The following is an 18552-nucleotide window of genomic DNA, read 5'->3' as shown; positions in this document are numbered from 1 at the left end:
AGTTAAAAACTATCAAGTGGAGCCGTAGGACAGAAGGACAGGCCCTTTTCAAGTACATTTAGTTGCACAGGAGTTTTTAGAAGAAATATTAAAGACTAAAGTTTGATGTGAGTCTGTACCTGAGAGCGCGTTGTCCTGGGGGCATCGAGACCGCCGATAATGACGTCCTGCTCTTCTGGTATTCTTCTTGATGGGGGTCGTTGTCGGCGTCTTCCTAAAAAAGTAGGCCGTTGGGTTCCGGTAGTAGAATCGCTGGCAGACCCAGAAGACATGGAACTACTACTACTGAACTTTCCTAGTAGTCAAAAATAATCCAAGTTTATTTTGGTATATTTTTCTTGTGGGGAGTTTCCTTTTTGAGTTTTTCTTTTGGTTTTGGATGTTCTGATGCTCTGCACACAAGTAATTATTCGTATAGGTGTATTCGTATGCTAATAACACAATGAAGTCACATTAACCCTTGACATGGTATAATATTGTCCATCTGCCTCCAGATGGCACTGTTGTAACATCAGACTTTTAAGTGAAAATTTAGATAACGTGGCTTTATTTTATGATGTACCTTTTAACCTTTCTTCAACGTATATGAAAGAGGAGGGAGACATCTTTGACACTCTGAAGTAATCTTTCCAGACTTACAGGGACCATCATGATTCTCCTAATCATGATGGACTTGATAAGAAATACAATGGGCCTTACACTTGCACCGTGGGTTTGTATATCTAACTGTCCAAACTATTGAGTAACGATGCCTGAAATAACATTATCTCTTCTGAGAAACTTCTATTACTAGAAAACCTTAGTGTTTTCTATACCTTCTAATACTATATCCATTGAGTGAGATACACACGGCATAAAGTATACCTTAATACTTGGTTATATATATATATATATATATCAATATTGCATATTATATATGAATTTTTGATGTTCATACTAAAAAGCTAATTAAATGCACACATCAATATACATAATACTTATGAATAGACACCACACACCAGATGTGTCTTAAGGATATAAATTCTTATCTTGTCATGGTTTAGCCATGAAACATTGTTCCCTTTAGACAGACATGTCTGGATGAGCTAGTATACTCCCCATAGATAAACCCATATCTTTTAGTAATAACTTTTAAAATACAATGTCCATTTATATTCACTATGACTCTTACTTGCCATAAACTCCTCTTGGTCTTTTCAGCCATATAACAGAACTTTGGTTCAAGCCGATTTCCTCTTAACCCCTTAAGGACACAGGGCGTACAGGCACCTAGGCTAAATGCGCGGGGGGGTCCCCCCAAACAGTAGTTTACGGCCACATATGTGGTGTTTCTGTAAACGGCAGAGTCAGGGCAATAAAGATACAGTCTTGTTTGGCTGTTAACCCTTGCTTTGTTAGTGGAAAAAATTGGTTAAAATGGAAAATTAGGCAATAAAATGAAATTCCCAAATTTCATCCCCATTTGCCAATAACTCTTGTGCAACACCTAAAAGGTTAACAAAGTTTGTAAAATCAGTTTTGAATACCTTGAGGGGTGTAGTTTATAGAATGGGGTCATTTTTGGGTGGTTTCTATTATGTAAGCCTCGCAAAGTGACTTCAGAGCTGTAGTGGTCCCTAAAAATTGGGTTTTTGTAAATTTCTGAAAAATTTCAAGATTTGCTTCTAAACTTCTAAGCCTTGTAACATCCCCAAAAAATAAAATATCATTCCCAAAATAATTCAAACATGAAGTAGACATATGGGTAATGTAAAGTCATCACAATTTTTAAGGGTATTACTATGTATTACAGAAGTAGAGAAACTGAAACTTTGAAATTTGCAAATTTTTCCCAATTTTTGGTAAATTTGACATTTTTTTTATGCAAAAAAAAATATTTTTTTTAACTTTATTTTACCAGTGTCATGAAGTACAATATGTGACGAAAAAACAATCTCAGAATGGCCTGGATAAGTCAAAGCGTTTTAAAGTTATCATCACTTAAAGTGACACTGGTCAGATTTTCAAAAAATGGCCTGGTCCTAAGGTGTAAAAAGGCTGTGTCCCTAAGGGGTTAAAGGCAATGAGCATTCATTTTGGCTATAATATCATTAGCTAATATTGTATACTTATGAAAATGCACAACAAATCCCCCTTCATTCCAAAAATGTTCCATAAAGTGTGAATGTATTTGGAATGTTCAAAAGGGCTTTTCATATGGAATCCTCTAAGGATTGGGTGCGTGAACCTTGCTTGTATTGTTTCAGCCATAACTTGGCCAAAGTCTTTTTGAAGAATCTTATCCAATGCACCACTTGGATGGTTAAAAAGCTCAACAATCCCAGGATGATCCTATATAACAGTCCAATAAATGTTTCTTTTGATTTTCCATCTCTGCATAAATGTTTATTAGGTTCCTTTTCAATAAATCAATTTCAAGTTCCAATGTCTTTATAGAGATGGAATTGGCAACTGTTACACCGGTAGCAATAACACCGCCCACTACACCAAAGATTATGGTGGCTACGATTGCAGAAATGAATCGCTTTGGTTCATAGAAAACTGCTCTCTAATCAAGATCTTTCTCGCTTGCTCTAGGATTTGCGTAATCCGTTTTTGGGAATATCCTATGTGCATCTGGTACCAGGCTTGGATTTGCGGCGACAGGATCTCAGACACGTTGAATTGTCTCTCGACGAAGATGTGTGGATCCAGGCTTATGTAGTTCTTCTGGGATAGAATCCTCTTGTTCATCAGTATGAACCCCGCAATGTCCTGCAGCATTATTCCAGATGAAGGACCTGGCACAGCGATCAGGTCGGCGTGGAACTGCTTCCCCAAGATTAGGATGACAAAACAATGGCAATCATCTTAGTCGGCATCTTGCGCCTATAAAATATTGTACAACACATATGAGTACATACATCTTTCACTTTTTATCCTGCACAAAAGAGTTAATGCTATCATATATCTTCGATTGGCATAGGTTCTTTTCTTGAACAGAGCAAGTTCTCAGTTTTAGAGGTGAGTTAAGAGATGTTTAGTTACGGAGGAACCCACATGAGAACACATGTATGTTCATACGATACCAATCTTTGTTTCCGTCTTTAGCTGGAACTGTAAAATCTCTTCACCTCTCTTCATCCAACTCTTTCTATCTCGCAAAATCGTGAGCTAGGATGACAAACATGTAACTGGTTAATGTGCACCCATTTTTCTACAATTTCATCCCCGTTAGGGATTTTTATCTTGTAGACCACAGGTGACAAAATGTCAGTGATGACGTAAGGTTCTTTCCAGGAAGGTAAGAATTTCCTCTCCTTCACTTGATCCAGAGCGAAGTTATAGAGATAAACCTGATCGGAAATTTGATACTCTTTCTGTGTAGTCTTCAGATTGTAGTACGTCTTAGCACTTATTGCGGCTTTCTCTATATTCTTCGGGGCAAACGCAAAAGCATGCTGAAGGTTCTTGCGTAGATTTTCCACATATTGATAAGATGTTGGAGCATTTATTGAATTATGGTCTGTCGTCCGGTAGAGTAAATGCTGGGGTAACACCATCTTTCTGCCTGTGATCATTTCGAAGAGAGAAAGTTTGGTTGCCGCGCTCGGGGTGGCTCTGATGGACATAAGAATCAAAGGCAACTTGACATCCCAGTCCTTACCGGATTTATTGACAAACTTTTTAAAAATGTTTTACAATGGATTGGTTGTAGCGTTCCACTCCACCACTAGAGGCTGGCCGATAAGCTATATGCAGTTTCCTTTTTACCCCCAGTATCTCCCACATCTTTGTCATCACCTCACTAGTGAAATGACTTCCATTATCAGATTCAATGCATTGGGGAAGACCAAACCTGTAAAATATGTGGTTAAGGCCTCATGCACACTGCCGTGTTTCACGGCCGTAGAACCGCGGCCTGGATCCCTCCTGAGAGCAGGAGCGCACGGCGTCACTGGTTGCTATGACGCTGTGCGCTCCCTGCTGCCGCCGCAATACAGTGATACACTGGTATGAGCTATACCAGTGTATTACTGTACTGTGCCGGCAGCAGGGAGCGCACGGCGTCATAGCAACCAGTGACGCCATGTGCTCCTGCTCTCAGGAGGGATCCAGGCCGCGGTTCCACGGCCCGCATACGGCCGTGAAACACGGCAGTGTGCATGAGGCCTAATGAGAAGAGATGCACATACGCTTGAACTGCATGTTTTACAAGGCAAACATGTCACCCATTTTGTGAACAAGCAAGTCATGGTTAACATGTATCTGTTGCCTTTTGATGAGGTTGTTACTGGTCTGATTAAGTCAATTTGGATGTCCGACCATGGCATGGACATCCCCCTTTTCATCAGTGGTGCCCGATGAGTGGGTGCCTGTGGCTGGAATTGAGAGCAGTTTAGACATCCTTGAACGTCTTGCAACATATGTGGCCAATAAGCGTAGTCCCGTAACAATTCGTACGTCAACTTTTCACCTCGATGACCAGCTGTTGGTGCATCATACCTCGGTATGTTGTGGGTACTACCCATTGCGTGATACCATTCTTCGAGGTCCCAATAAACAACCCACCCTGTAACGAGAATTGGGACTTACGGATTTTGATGAAGGGTAACTTCTCTTTGCCATCACAGTCTTCCGTATTTTTGTGACAATTCTGTGGATCTTCAATGTGTTTATAAAATGTACCAATAACTGGATCCCCCTTTTGGCTTGCAATGAGATCCTCACTAAGGGAATCTTGGCTCCATTGCAACACATTGGCTTCAGTTCTCTTTTGGGCCTGACTTCTTGTTGTTGCATTCACTTGGACAGTTCCCATGAGGTCATCCATGGCCAAGGCTTCTCCATTGATGGCTGCTTGTTTAGCGAGGGAGTCTGCTAAATCATTTCCTTCTTTATCCATACCTGGATATTTTGAATGACCCCTTACGTTTTTCCAATAAATGGTAAGACTGTGGGTAATAACCATCTCGTCGATTTTACAAAACATCCTACCATGCTTTACTGGCTTATTGCTTCTCATTATGTTTGATCTTTTTCATTCGGGGAAATATTCCACGAAGCTATTACGAATATAATCAGAATCTGTGATTATGGAAAACTCTTTAATATCATATTTGATAGCCATTTGAACGGCTTTGTACACAGTGGTGAGTTCTGCGACCTGGCTACTTTTGGGACCGATTTTGCATCCGATGGACATATCCGGGAATATATTATTCCATACAATTCCGACACCTGCAACCAGTGTATGCTCATTTCCTACATCCGTATGGAAAGAACAGCCATCTACTCATAAATATGGTAATGATTTGCAGTACTCCTCTTCATAAGATTTATATGGAGATGAAGATTGCTCTTTCAGGAAATTATTTTCTAGTGACTTACCTTTATGTTCCACATTGGAACAATCATGAAGTTCAGCTAATCCTTGAGCAACTGGGTTTAAATAATTTTGTTTATACCTGTTCTCCAATGGCCATCCCATTACGGACATCGTCCAGGCAGTTATCCTGCTGTTTGACAGATTTCCATCCTTGATCCCATCACTTTGCAAGTATTGTAGTGCTTGATGTGCAGTTTTTTTGCCTTGAATAAAACTCCTGAAATATTGCAAATCCCACACTGTTAACAATAATGCTTTCTCACAATTATAGAATTTTACCTCAACCGGTGATAAGGATTTGATAGAATAGGCGATTATCTTGTTCAGGTTTTCCTTTTTCTGGAAAAGGACTGCACTCACTTTTTTGTCGGTGAAACCTGTTTCCACGAAGAAAGGTTTTCCACCCTGTGGATAGGCAAGGCATGGGGCCTGGACAAGCTTGGCCTTGAGTTCATTCACAGGTTGCTCATGACGCTCACTCCATTCCCATTTCACTCCTTTCTTCAGCAACTGCAAAAGAGGTTTTGTAATTTCGGCATAATTATCTATGAACTTACGGGAATAGTTCATCATGCCCAGGAATGATCTCAACTCCTTGAGATTTGTAGGTGACTTGGTGCTAATCACTGCATCCACCTTCTTCTGTGGGTTGATTCCATCAGCAGTGATTTCGTGACCTAGGAAATTAACCTTGGCACGACACCATTAAGCCTTCTGCAAAGAAAGTTTCACACCAGCTTTTCTCAGTTGGGTTAGTACATGCCTCAGTTCTGCAATGTGCTCCTCAAAAGTCGTGCTTTTGATTAGGATATCATCCACATAGGATAAGGTACCTCATTCAGTGGCATCAGGCATTGCCTTATGCATGAACACAGCAAATTCATGGCCCACATCTATGTACCCGAAGGGAAAGTCGGGTCCATGCATATTGTTGCACAGTCAAGGGCGGTGAAAATTTTGGATCCTTGAATTTGTGCCAAACATTGGTCAATATATGGCATGGCCATCCGGACATGTAAACACGTTTGTTTAATTGCCTTAGGTCTGAGCAGAGACTAAATTGACAGTTGGAAGCAGTCACAGGAAGCTCACATAGTCGTAATTCCGAAGCCCAATAAAGACCCAAAAGTCTGCACTAATTATCGTCCCATATCCCTAATCAACTGTGACATCAAATTATATTCCAAACTATAGGTGGATTTCTTCGTGCCCCCTTATATAAATATTTTATAAGCTCTGTATCTGCCAATTTTGTATCTAAAAAGGCACTCAAGGCAGCAATATGGACTTTAATGGTACTGACTTAACTCTTTTTCTAGACCTGCTTGAAGAAAATATAGGATGACGGAGAAATTTAGGGCTTCTGATCTCCCCAGACCATTTTGTAGAGAATCTTAGAAAGGCTTCCCAAGCTCTAAGTTATATTTTTGATGTAATGGGTTTACGACTACATAAAATAGTGGAAATTACCACCTCAAAAAGACATCTTTCTCTCAGTAATTCCCGTTCAAGTTCCAAGCCGTCAGACGCAGTTGTGCCGTCTGGGGTGAAAGACTGGACCTTGGTGGAAAAAGTCTAGGAGCGAAGGCAGTGCCATGCTACAGGTGAGATTAGGTTCAAAAAGTCCCCAGAGCAGAATATAGCTGTATTTTTCTGTACTTACACAGTTTGAAAAAGGCTATTTTGCCGAAACGTCACACAAAGTGTTACTTTGCCGTATTACAATAAATACTAATAATACCAACGCAAATTTTGCACAGTCCTATGTGCAAGTCAAGTAGTCAACAATTCTTAATCGTAGGTCTTCTGAGAGCTCTTTTGTGTGAGGCATCATTCACATCAGGCAATGCTTCTTGTGAAAAGCAAACCCAGAACTGGTGTGTGTTTTTTTATAGGGCAGGGCAGCTGTAACCAACACCTTCGACGGCTGCTGGCTTCCTCACTGCACCGAATACTCTACATATCTATATACAGATTACGCTGCGTTACTTGTTTTTTGTTTAACTATACGAGAATTGCATTGATAAAACTTTAATAAAATCAGATTATACATAAACACTGTACAGGCAAGGGCATACCTCGCTGTTAAAAACCAAGCCCATTGAATTCAATTGAGTCCTACTTTGTGAGCCGCTATTCACTGGCCACTTAAAAAAAAAAAATTGCCCTCATAGACTAATTGGATCTGAAATCTGCCATCACAGCTGTTTATCACCATCGTGTGGCTGCCAGTACATAAGGCAGCATACTGCTAATTGCTGGATTGCACCTGTACATGCTACTTGAAACAAACAGGTGTCAGATGAGCATTACAGGTGCAGCCTGGCAATTAATTGTTAGACGCATGCATATCCCGCAGCCGAGGCCACATGTACAAGCAGCCTAAGGCCCCTTTCACACGAGCGTGACGAATTAGGTCTGGATGCGTTCAGTGAAACTCGCACCATTTTTCAAGCAAGTTCAGTCAGTTTTGTCTGCGATTGCGTTCAGTTTTTAAAAAAACAATGTTTACAAACAACATCTCCTAGCACAGTCAGTGAAAAACGCATTGCATCCGCACTTGCTTCAGGATGCAATGCGTTTTTCACTGAAGCCCCATTCACGTCTATGGGGGCTGCGTCAAAAAAGCAGAATATAGAACATGCTGCGTTTTTCACGCAACACAGAACTGATGCGTGAAAAACAGACCCATTGAAACAAGGCCTTTTGCAGCTTAGGGAATTGTTTTATTTCCACAAACTGCATCCCAACAGCTCATTAGGAGCTAGTGACATCAGTGCACGACAGTACGATAATATACTATTCTCGGCCAGGACAGCACAAACAGTATACATTTACTTATTACTCTATACTGGATTACATGAATTCTTTACAAAGAAATACTGGTATTTTTCTATACAAAGTATAATTTTATTATAATTTATAATATATACAATTTATGCTGATGTTTTGTAGGTTATTTCCTGGTAACACACTGGACCCTTTTTTTGTTCCTTTTTGTGTGTGGATATTTAGATGGTGTAGTCCTAGGAACCACGGTGCAGTGGTTTCAAAAATTGTGCACATAAAGAAAGTTGTCATAACTTTAGATCCCTTAAAAAAAAAAAAAAAAAAAAAAAAAAAATTATAAAGCTGCAAAATGTGCTCAATTTTGGTACAATTCATACACACCACTTTTTGGGGGGCAGTTTTAAGTACATGTTTCTGAGTGTGCCACATGCCAATACCATCAATAAAGAACAACTTTCAGTCATACAAAATAAGCTGTACCCTTTACACAAACTGGGTAGTCACACTGCAGTAACCCACATGCCAATCTAGTCAAAATTAAACGCTCAAGAAACATTCTTCTCTAAGTGCTGTCTATGTAAAAGGAGTTGCAGCAAGACGAAATCATGTTCACGAGGTCTGCTTTGTTCTGCCTCCTAGTGTAGGTGAAAAACACTGCAGCTTTCTTTACCGACAACTACAAAATCACATGGTAAGCAGCAATATGTTAAAGCAGAGTTGTGTCACATACAATTTCCGTTTTAATAAAATTATCAATAAAATACTTCCAGTGGTTAGCATTCAGCTCATCTATGCCATAATGATGAAGAAAAACAACAATAAATGCACACCATAAGCGCAGAAAAAAAACGACAAAGTCAACGGCTCATCAGTTCCTAATTTCACTAGACCCAAAAAGGGGGGGGGGGGAATTTATCAAAGATCGGCATTTTACAAAGGTATTTTATATTCCCTGTGTCACCAGGGGTCTCATCTTGGACATTGGGGGCATATTGTTAGAATTCCACCTCTTGGACCCGCATCTTTACTTAGAACGGAGCTTGCAAAGTGCTGGAGGGCGCATTGCACATGTGTGGCCGCCCTCCATTCATTTCTATGAGAGTGCCGAATAATAAGCCTCACAGAAGTGAATGGAGTGGCAGTGTGCTTCCCATTAATTTCTGTGGGACTTTCAAAAATAGCCTAGTTCGCGCTCCATAGAAATGAATGGAGGGCAGCCGTTGTAAGTATAGGCGCAGGTGTCGGAGGTGGGACCTGTACCTATCAGACATTGGGGGCATATCCTAATGATATCCTCCCAATGTCCAAGATGGGAATACCCTTTTAATTCATGACGAGGTGCAGGTTTCATCATAAATTAGGCACATCGTCCAGCATGCCGTGCGCCTAGATTGAAATATACTCCAGCCCCTGGATGGAATAGATTTCAAATGCCATTTACGCCAGGAAACTGGTGGAAATTATAGTAAATATGCATGATCCTACCATTCCCCAGTGGCAAGGGTGGTATAGAAATGCTACGCGAGTGTAAACTGAAACACAAAGATGTTCGAAAATTCACAAAATGCGGCTGTAGAATTTTTTTTTAAGCTAGCTTCTGGCCTAGCCCGGCGGGGGGGGGGGGCATGATAAATGACCCCATAGTCTCTTTTGTGAGGCGGTCATATGGAGTGGACACAAACTGTACCATATAAGTGCAACTGCCCTCATTGTCTTCAGCAAAACGCACCCACATTTTATAGCAAACTGTGCTTGTGCGGGTGAAGGAAGGATAGCTGTTATAGGAAGAGAAGACTGACCAAATCTCCCTGCTGCTCTACAGAAATAGTAAGAAAACATTGTATACGGCTTCAGCACCAAGGGATGCACAATGTGACAGTTACCATGAATATATCACAGCACAGGGAGGGATTTTCGGAGGCAGATACATTTTCACCGGTTTCAGGCAGGGTATCCAGCAGGGACTGTGTCCTCGTTATTAGTACATGGCCGATCAGTAGTACAATGTAAAATTTGTAGTTTGTTCTGTGTTTTTGGGAGGAGCAAAATTGGTTCAATCTTCACGCATATAAGCTTCAGGAACTTCTTCAGAAGGACTGCCTCCATCAGGTGAATTGTTTTTGTCCTCTGTAATCGTCTTCATAATTTCTTCTGACTGAGAGGCAGCCAGTAGGGCCTCGGCTTTTTGAGCAAGCTCACGGGTCTCTTGCACTTGAATCTGCACCAACTGTATGTGGTTCCTTACCGTTACAGAGGCATGGTCTGCTCCTGCACATTAGAAACAGATTAATCTCCACAGTGAATATGAAGCTAGACAAGCCAGAACTAAAATTAAATCCCCCTCCCAGTATAGGTACCTGCTCCCTACCACTCAATTCCCACTCCGTGGGTCCGCAGCTGTCTTCAATGTGCTTTGGTTTCTGCATGTAAACTTCTTGCATGAATGGGGTCATGTGTGCCTCTGTAGTCAATTATTGGCATCAGAGGTGACATGTCTCCAAGCGGCACATCACTGCTGCTTAACGTGCCACTTGGGGACACAATCACAGCTGAGGCCAGTTATTGGCTGCAGCAGCGCACCTGACCACATCCATGATGGAAGTTCAAGGGTAACTGTCATATTTTTTTTTATTTATTTGCTAGTTTATTAGAGCTAGGCATGTATAGCCGAGTTAGTCTGTCAATGATTGTCAAAAGATCTGTAATTACCTTATAATAACAGCTTTCATTAATGTCTTCTGCCCCTTTCAAGACCGTTGCTAGGGCTTGTCTGTCTCCCAACTTAAAAGGGAACCCGTCATCAACGTTATGCTGTCCATACTAACAGCAGAATAAAGTACAGACAGGCGAGTTGATTTAAACGGCCTGTCATTTAACAGTTAAAAGCAAGTTGTTGCCGAGAACCAACATCACAATCATTGCAGACTGGGCCTGGAAAAGAGCCACAGCCACTTGAGAAGAGTCCTGGTTATTCATAGGCTCCTGCTCTCCCTGCTGATGTCTGACAGGCTTCTACCTAGTTTTCTCCCTAGAAGACAACTGCCAATCATCAGCAGATGGGTGAGAGAGCAGGAGATTATGAATAACCATGACTCTTAAGTAGATTTGATTATTTTCAAGCCCTGTGCTACAATGATTATGATGCTGGTTCTCAGCAACCACTTACTTTTAGCATATGAGTGACACACCGCTGAAATCAGCCCTCAGTGAGGTCAGCATAAAGTTAATGACAGGTCCCCTTTAATCTAAAACAGAAGAGAGCCGGTCATTTACACTGCATGCCTGCATTAGGCTTCAGAGTAAGGAGGCGTGTCTCTCAGTAATCCAATCTAATTGGCTGGCAGGGAGCTGCGGGCTACAGCAAGTATGTATGGGAAGTGAGGGAAAGCAGTTTTGGCCTCAGAGAACTGGCAGAGGAGCCGTCTTGAGAAGGTCCTCATATTGTAAATGTCTAAACAGCCGCAACTAAGGGAAAAACTCAAGGAAAACAGTGGTATGTGAATAAACTAAAGATTGCTTTATGCATAATGCTGCTGCAGTAGTAACACATGCTAAAATACATTTTTGTATGGAAACATGACAGTTACCCTTTAACAAGTGGGAGCAGAAGCGCAGTGAAAACTGCTTGGGACCCACAGAGCCAGAACCAAGTGATAAGGGGCAGGTAAGTATGCTTCCCTTAAAGGTTTCAGTTAGTTATAGTATATTACTGCACCTATATACTGTAGAACGGCTTCTCCCCATTTCCCTGCATTCTCAATAGCAAGCACTTACTGCCCGCTATTATGCATCTCCTGGTGATTGGTTAGTTACACAGTGTGCCAGTAATACAGAAGAATTATTCACCGTCAACGCTGGCTGTGTCAAAATGACAGATGTCAGAAAGCATATATAGCGTACAATTTATGATCAGGGATTTCCCATGTATGACGGAGAAGTGATGGCAGAATTTACAGCCATCTTCACAGTCAGTACTGCAGTGCACTGTAAGACAGACATGCCTTAGTAGTACTGCTAAGGGACACTTCAGGGAAAGTTCTCTAATGTAAATGTACAGGTTCACTAAATGAAAAAGAAAGAATTAAATGTAATATAAGAATCAAATGTTCTCTATTACCGTTTCTACAAATAAAGCTCCATTCAGACATCTGTATGAATGTTCCGGATACGTTCTGCAATTAAAAAAAGATTCCGGTCCACGGCTCCAGAATAAAATAGAACATTTCCTATACTGGTCCAAAATAGCGGACAAGAATAGGCATTTTCTATTATAGTGCCTGCCGGCCATGTGCACATGGCCGATGTCAGTGTTATGCGCATCCGCAAAACACTTACGGATGTGTGAATGGACCCTTATAGGAAATAATAAATGACAGTTACACTTTAACACAATTGTCCATTTTTTTTATTTTATTTTTCCATACAGTTTTCTAATATACATCTATTTAAAATTCTACCAAGAAAACCCAAGTGACATTTCCAGATTACTCAGATTGACTGACAGGGCTGAGCTAGTACAGAAATTACAACGTAACAGAGTTTGACCACAATACAAATTTTTATCCTCTCCACAGGATAAGCGGATAAGTAACTGATTAGTGGCAGTCCCTCACCAATCACAAGAACAAGGGGTTTTATGACCTGCCACTCCATTTATTCAGAGGAATGGAGTCTACTGTTCTTGTGATCAGTGGTGGTACCATCAGCTGGACTGATGAGATACTTACCTAACTCTATTCTGTAGAAAGAGGATACGTTTGTATTGTGGGAAAAACCCCTTTCACTGAACACTTTTTGCTAAAAGGGTAAAAAAAAAAAAAATATGCACTGAATACTCACCAGCGTGGTAAGCAGCTTCTGCTGCCATCTCTGAAAGACTGACAGCACGTGCCCAGCTGGCCTCATACTTCAGGTATTCTTCATGTAACTTTTTCATCTTTACATAAGAAAAAAAATTCAAGGATAGAATTATCACAAGTCGGCTTCACATATGTTACCGTAAGCAGGGTAGTTTCATGATGAACACTTCCCAATAAGCAGCAAAACATTACTATAATAGTATTTAGGTGAATGTGTAGACAGAAACATCCCTTAATTGTCCCCTTAAAACTGTGACATGGTGGAAAGCATCCTTATATGGTCGTTGGTCATCTAGGAATGCAAGAATCAGGCCTTATCGGCCTATTTTTAAAAGGGTTTTTCTGATAATTATAGGGGTATTCCCATCACAAAAAAAGGGGGCATATCGCTAGGATGTGCTCCCATTGTCCGATAGGTACGGCTCCCAGAGGTGAGACCTGCACCTATGCCAAGAACGGAGCGTGGAGAGGGATGGCTGGAGGACCCCGGGTTTCTCAGGGTCTGGCCACTGCCAAGCGCTCTCCCCATACAAGTATTTCTATGGGGCCAACGGAAATAGCCGAGTGGCCCCTTAGAAATGAATGGGAGCGGCTGCACATGCGCAGTATGCCCTCCACCACCTTTATCAGCTCCCATCTCTGAGACCCACACCTATCAGGCAATGGGGGCATATGCTAGTGATATGCCCCCATTGCCTGTGATTGGAAAACCCCTTTAAATACAGATGACCATCAGAATCTGATCAGTGGGGGTCTGACATCTGGGACCCTGCCGATTAACTGTTTTCAGATGGCACCGATGTTCCTGTGAGTGCCGCAGCCTTCCCCCTGCTAACCAAACACAGCGCCGTACATAGTATAGCGGCTGTGCTTCATATTGCAGCTCGCCCCCATTTACTCCAATGGGGCTGAGCCATGACTATGCCACGTGACCGATGAACGTGTCGTCACATGGCCTAGGGAAAGCCTTCTCAAACAGCTGATCAGCAGGGGTCCCAAGTGTCGGACCTCCACCGAACAGATACTGATGACTAAAGGATAGGTCATCAGTATTCAGGTCTCGGAAAACCCTTTTAAACCCATATGTGTATAGTATGCATCTCACCTTCACACAAGCTGTAGCTAGGGCTACACCGTGACCATGGCCAAATATTGCAGTGTGGCAACACCTACATCGCAACTAAAGAAAGTGAAAGGGGTCTTGTTGCAACCTGTAACTTACCATATCATAATGCTAACAATGCCAAACCTGCTGGATTTCTTGCACCTGTGGAGCCCTGTACTGATTCAACAAACTTCAGACAAGCGTACCTGCACACGTGCCCCAATGATCACCTGCCAAATTGCACTTTCTTCACTTGAGTTCATCTTATCCAGAAGAGATGTATATTTCTTATGTATTGCTAGAAGTGTGTACACAGCCTATATGCATAAGGAAAAATGTCAATGCGCATGTGCTCTATAGACCAATTCAATTGCTACAGGAAATGAAAAATGTTAGATTATGCAAAAGATTTCACAATCTACTACCTCTATTTCCTTCCCTTGTAATATGAGGTTTTGTGTTATTACATAATGCCATTAGATACCCATCCAAAACTACAGCTTATGATCACAAGCTGCTGAATCAGAACAATAAAAAGATAAAGTCACTCTTATCGGGAGAACTGACATTTTTTAACAGTACAGAGGAGCTTTGTACCAATTCATGTAACAGCTATGGGATTGAGCCATGCGAGTATTGTATACTTTTACAAGGAGCATTTTTCAAGGAAACAACTATAAATACGTTCAATGCTTTAGCATGTACCAGGCTCTAAGTTATCACTCCTTTCAGCTAGCCACCCACCCCCTGGGACATGAGAATTTATATCACCTCGTCCTCCTATTGCTGTGATCTGAGCATCTGTCCACATATTGATATACTGTACCAGACCCTCAGATCGCAGCAGAAGTGCAGAAGAGGAGATATAAATCCTCAATCAACTACTACACAGCCCTGCCACCAGATTGCTCCCTCTCCACAGGCAGCAGGATGGCCATTGAAGACTATAGTTCTCCCTCTGTCTCTGCGAGTTCCTTTAAAAACGGCCGATATATGGGTAGTGATGTTATAGGACCTCTCTGCTATACAGAGACATCTGTCACCCATAGGCCTTTATAGCCACAGTTAAAAGGATCTTTTTTTTGTTTACAGGACACTGCAGGATGGAATAGTGCAGTAATCTACACTATTCTACGCAGGGCTTTTTTTGCAGTATACTGACATACACCAGACAGACAGAGGGCAAAAAGGACTCTATGAACATGTTTAGAGTGTACGTCAGTAGGTTTCCTGACATACAGATAAATTTAAGACACTGACAAACATCTGTAATGCGTTTTTCTCACAAAGACTCAAAGCACAGGGAAAGTCAGTGGCTGCCATTTAGACGCTCACTGCAATACACAACACACATTACGGTCAATTTCATAGGAAGCCAAATGTGCCTATATTTTTGGAGTGTGGGAGCAAACACACACAAACATAGCGAGAACATACAAATCCATGCAGATGTTGTCCCTGGTTGGATTCGAACCTAGAACCCCAGTGCTGCAAGGCACCAGTGGTAGCCACTGAACCAAACTAGGGTTGTTGCGGGTATCGAAATTTCGATACCCAATCGATACGTTTGTCCCGGTATCGATACGATACCGGGATTTCCATTTTTTCGATACTGGGCTGCGCAGTCAAATATCTCTGAACATGAGCGCGCTGCTGTCGGCGAGCTAATGTTCCCTCAGCAGCACAGGGGAGAAGGAAGCAGTCTCTCCCTCCCCCTGTGCTGCCGCCAATGAACGGAGAGAGGGGCAGAGGCGGGGCGGGCCCACTACGCCACCAATGATAGGACTTTTTCTACACAGAGCAGCGCCCAGAGATGTCCCAGCACTTACTAATATTCCTGGGCGCCGCTCCGTTCGCCCGCAGTGCCCCATTACTGTCTGCTCTCCTGCTCCATATGCTAATTACTAGCAGAGCATGAGGTGACATACAACAATCAGTGGTCCCATCATTTGCTACTTTTTTACCTTAGTGTATTCTGTGAGGGAGTCAATAAGAGCATATGTTGTCTGTGACAGGAGGGTCTGTGTACTGTCTGTTACCAAGGATGCCGCCCTTTTTATCAGATGCTCAGTTGACAGTGAAGGCTCTGATCTCTTCAGGAATATGAGGAGAAAAAGCAGAATCCATGTTTTAGTATAAATCATACATCAGATGGTGACCTATAAAGGGTTCTCCAGTTCCTAGAAATGTCATTTTCCAGGCTTTCTATATTGATGGTCTATCCTCAGGATAAGGGGGTATTCATGCAACCGTATGTATTTTGCAGACCCTTTGTAAGGCTACTTTCACACTAGCGTTTTGGCTTCCCATTTGTGAGATCCGTTCAGGGCTTTCACAAGCGGTCCAAAACGGATCAGTTTTTTCCCTAATGCATTCTGAATGTATAAAGATCCGCTCAGAATGCATCAGTTTGGCTCTGTTCAGTCTCTATTCCACTTTGGAGGCGGACACCAAAATGCTGCTTGCAGCGTTTTGGTGTCCGTCTTACGAAACTGAGCCAACCTGATCCGTCCTGGCACACAATGTAAGTCAATGGGGACGGATCCGTTTTCTCTGACACAACAGACAACGGATCCGTCTCCCATTGATTTTCAATGGTGTTCATGACAGATCCATCTTGGCTATGTTACAGATAATACAACCGGATCAGTTTGTGCGGATGCACGTGGTTGTATTATTGTAATGGAAGCGTTTTTTCAGATCCATGACGGTTCCGCAAAAACGCTAGTGTGAAAGTAGCCTAACAATGCTTATTCTTGTTCACAAAACGGACAATAGGACACGTTCTATCTTTTTTGTGGGACTGCGGAATGAACATACGAATGCTGCCTGCATTTTGTGGCCCCACTGAAATGAATGGGTCCGCATTCAAAAATAGTCATGAGAATGGGGCCTTATATCAGACCGGAGGGGTCCGACACCCGGGATCCTACTGATCAGCTATTTGAAAAGACCACAGTGCTATGTGAGCACTTAGGCCTCTTCCTAGGTCATGTGACCTAAGGGCAGCTCAGTCCCATTCTAGTAAAAGGGGCTGAGCTGCAATACCAAGCACAGTCGCTATACAATGTACGGCGCTGTGGTTGGTAAACTGCAAAAAGGCAACAGCGCTCACCAGGGCTCAAGTGAGCTCCATGGCTTCCTCAAACAGCTGATCAGCAGAGGTGCTAGATCGTGGGTACCTCTGCACTACTTGATGTCCAACACCAGGGGTCAGAAACCTCTGGCACTCCAGCTTTTGTCAAACTACAATTACCAGCATACATATTTGCTCAGCTGCTCTAGAAATTCTCATAGAATTGAATAGAGCATGCTGGCTGGGGCAGCCGGAGGTTGCTGAACTTTGAAGTAGTGTGTGTGTGTGTGTGTGTGTCTGTCTGTGTCTGTTGCCCACCCTACAGCTCGCTCGTCTGTGATCAGTTCCTGGGTTATCTACATTGTGTTATTCTCCTCCCTTTGGGTTTCCCTCCTGAGGTTGCTGATCCCTGTCCTACTCGATGTGCTACACACACTTAGGTCTGATCATCTGCAAAACATTTCTCTAAAATAATATATAGCTGGTTGATTTTGCTATTTGAATAAATGAAAATCACATTACCTGTCCCACTGGGATAGCACAGAGACTGGCCCCCAATCCCACTGACAGAACTTGACGCCATGATCCTCTAAAGACGCTGAAGACGTGCCTTCTGTAGAATATGGGGCTGGATTGTCTAGAGACAGGAAGATATCAAAGACCTAATACTGAGGCCATGCTGGAAGAGTCTGTGTGACAGCGACAGCTGAACTGCTGCCATTATCAGTATGAGGCTTAGACAATTCCCAGCATGCCCAACCTACAGTAGCCGGTCAGGGGGATGATGGGAGTTGCAGTCTCACATCAGAGGTAAGTGTCATGGGTAGATACATAACCTGTTCCATAACTAAAACAAGAAGCTCCCCCATGACAGACACAATGTAGGACGAGCACGCCATAACTACACTACATTCTACATTACATAGCGCAGAACATGTCGGTAAGCCGCCCGGTGTACCTGAGGAAACGGGAGAAACTCCAAAAGAGTCTTCTACTGAACGTCGCCATCTTACCGGAGGCAGCAGGAAATAAGAACCACCTTCCGTACGGCAACTGGTGACGTCAGCGGAAATAGGTATGGAGGTAGAGGGCGCGGAATCGGAAGTATTTTGTGTTCCACGCGTAGAGAGTAGGGGCTCTCGGGAGGTTTGGGTCACGTGATGCTGCCGCTCTTGTTCTGAACTGGCTGACAGTATACTAGATGGGAGAGGATGCCACAGGGATAGGTTAGATGTCGCAATATGGTTAAATGAATTCGGGCAGTGATCTCTCACTGCCAACATACAGTGGGTGATGCCCCGGGTCAGATACAGTGGAGATCAGCCTGGCCCGAACAGGTTCTGGGTATGAAAAC

The 18552-nt window shown here is 42.6% G+C and overlaps 1 protein-coding gene across 1 annotated transcript; it reads right to left on the bottom strand.

Moving 5' to 3' along the window:
* Window positions 1-8256: 8256 nt before the first annotated feature.
* Window positions 8257-18258, bottom strand: DIABLO (diablo IAP-binding mitochondrial protein). The gene is made up of 6 exons (XM_044290402.1): window positions 18157-18258; window positions 17721-17835; window positions 16087-16215; window positions 14329-14439; window positions 12998-13094; window positions 8257-10426 (listed from the first exon to the last, which is right to left on the bottom strand). Exons 1-6 carry the CDS (start codon window positions 18204-18206, stop codon window positions 10212-10214), a joined length of 717 nt encoding a protein of 238 aa, XP_044146337.1. The 5' UTR covers window positions 18207-18258; the 3' UTR covers window positions 8257-10211.
* Window positions 18259-18552: the final 294 nt, after the last annotated feature.

The sequence above is a fragment of the Bufo gargarizans genome, chromosome 1, assembly GCF_014858855.1.
Source record: "Bufo gargarizans isolate SCDJY-AF-19 chromosome 1, ASM1485885v1, whole genome shotgun sequence".
Classification (NCBI taxonomy): domain Eukaryota; kingdom Metazoa; phylum Chordata; class Amphibia; order Anura; family Bufonidae; genus Bufo; species Bufo gargarizans.
Note: the sequence above shows the minus strand (reverse complement) of the source record. Positions and strands in the feature narration are given on the sequence as shown.

What these genes read in the sequence shown, in the direction of transcription:
- DIABLO (XM_044290402.1), bottom strand. Translation starts at nt 18,206, where the DNA reads ATGGCGACGTTCAGTAGAAGACTCTTTTGGAGTTTCTCCCGTTTCCTC. An exon ending in TCATTGGGGCACGTGTGCAG is followed by an intron (nt 13,095 to 14,328) that starts GTACGCTTGTCT and finishes TCTTATGTAAAG; the next exon opens with ATGAAAAAGTTACATGAAGA. An exon ending in AGAAGCTGCTTACCACGCTG is followed by an intron (nt 10,427 to 12,997) that starts GTGAGTATTCAG and finishes TCTAATGTGCAG; the next exon opens with GAGCAGACCATGCCTCTGTA.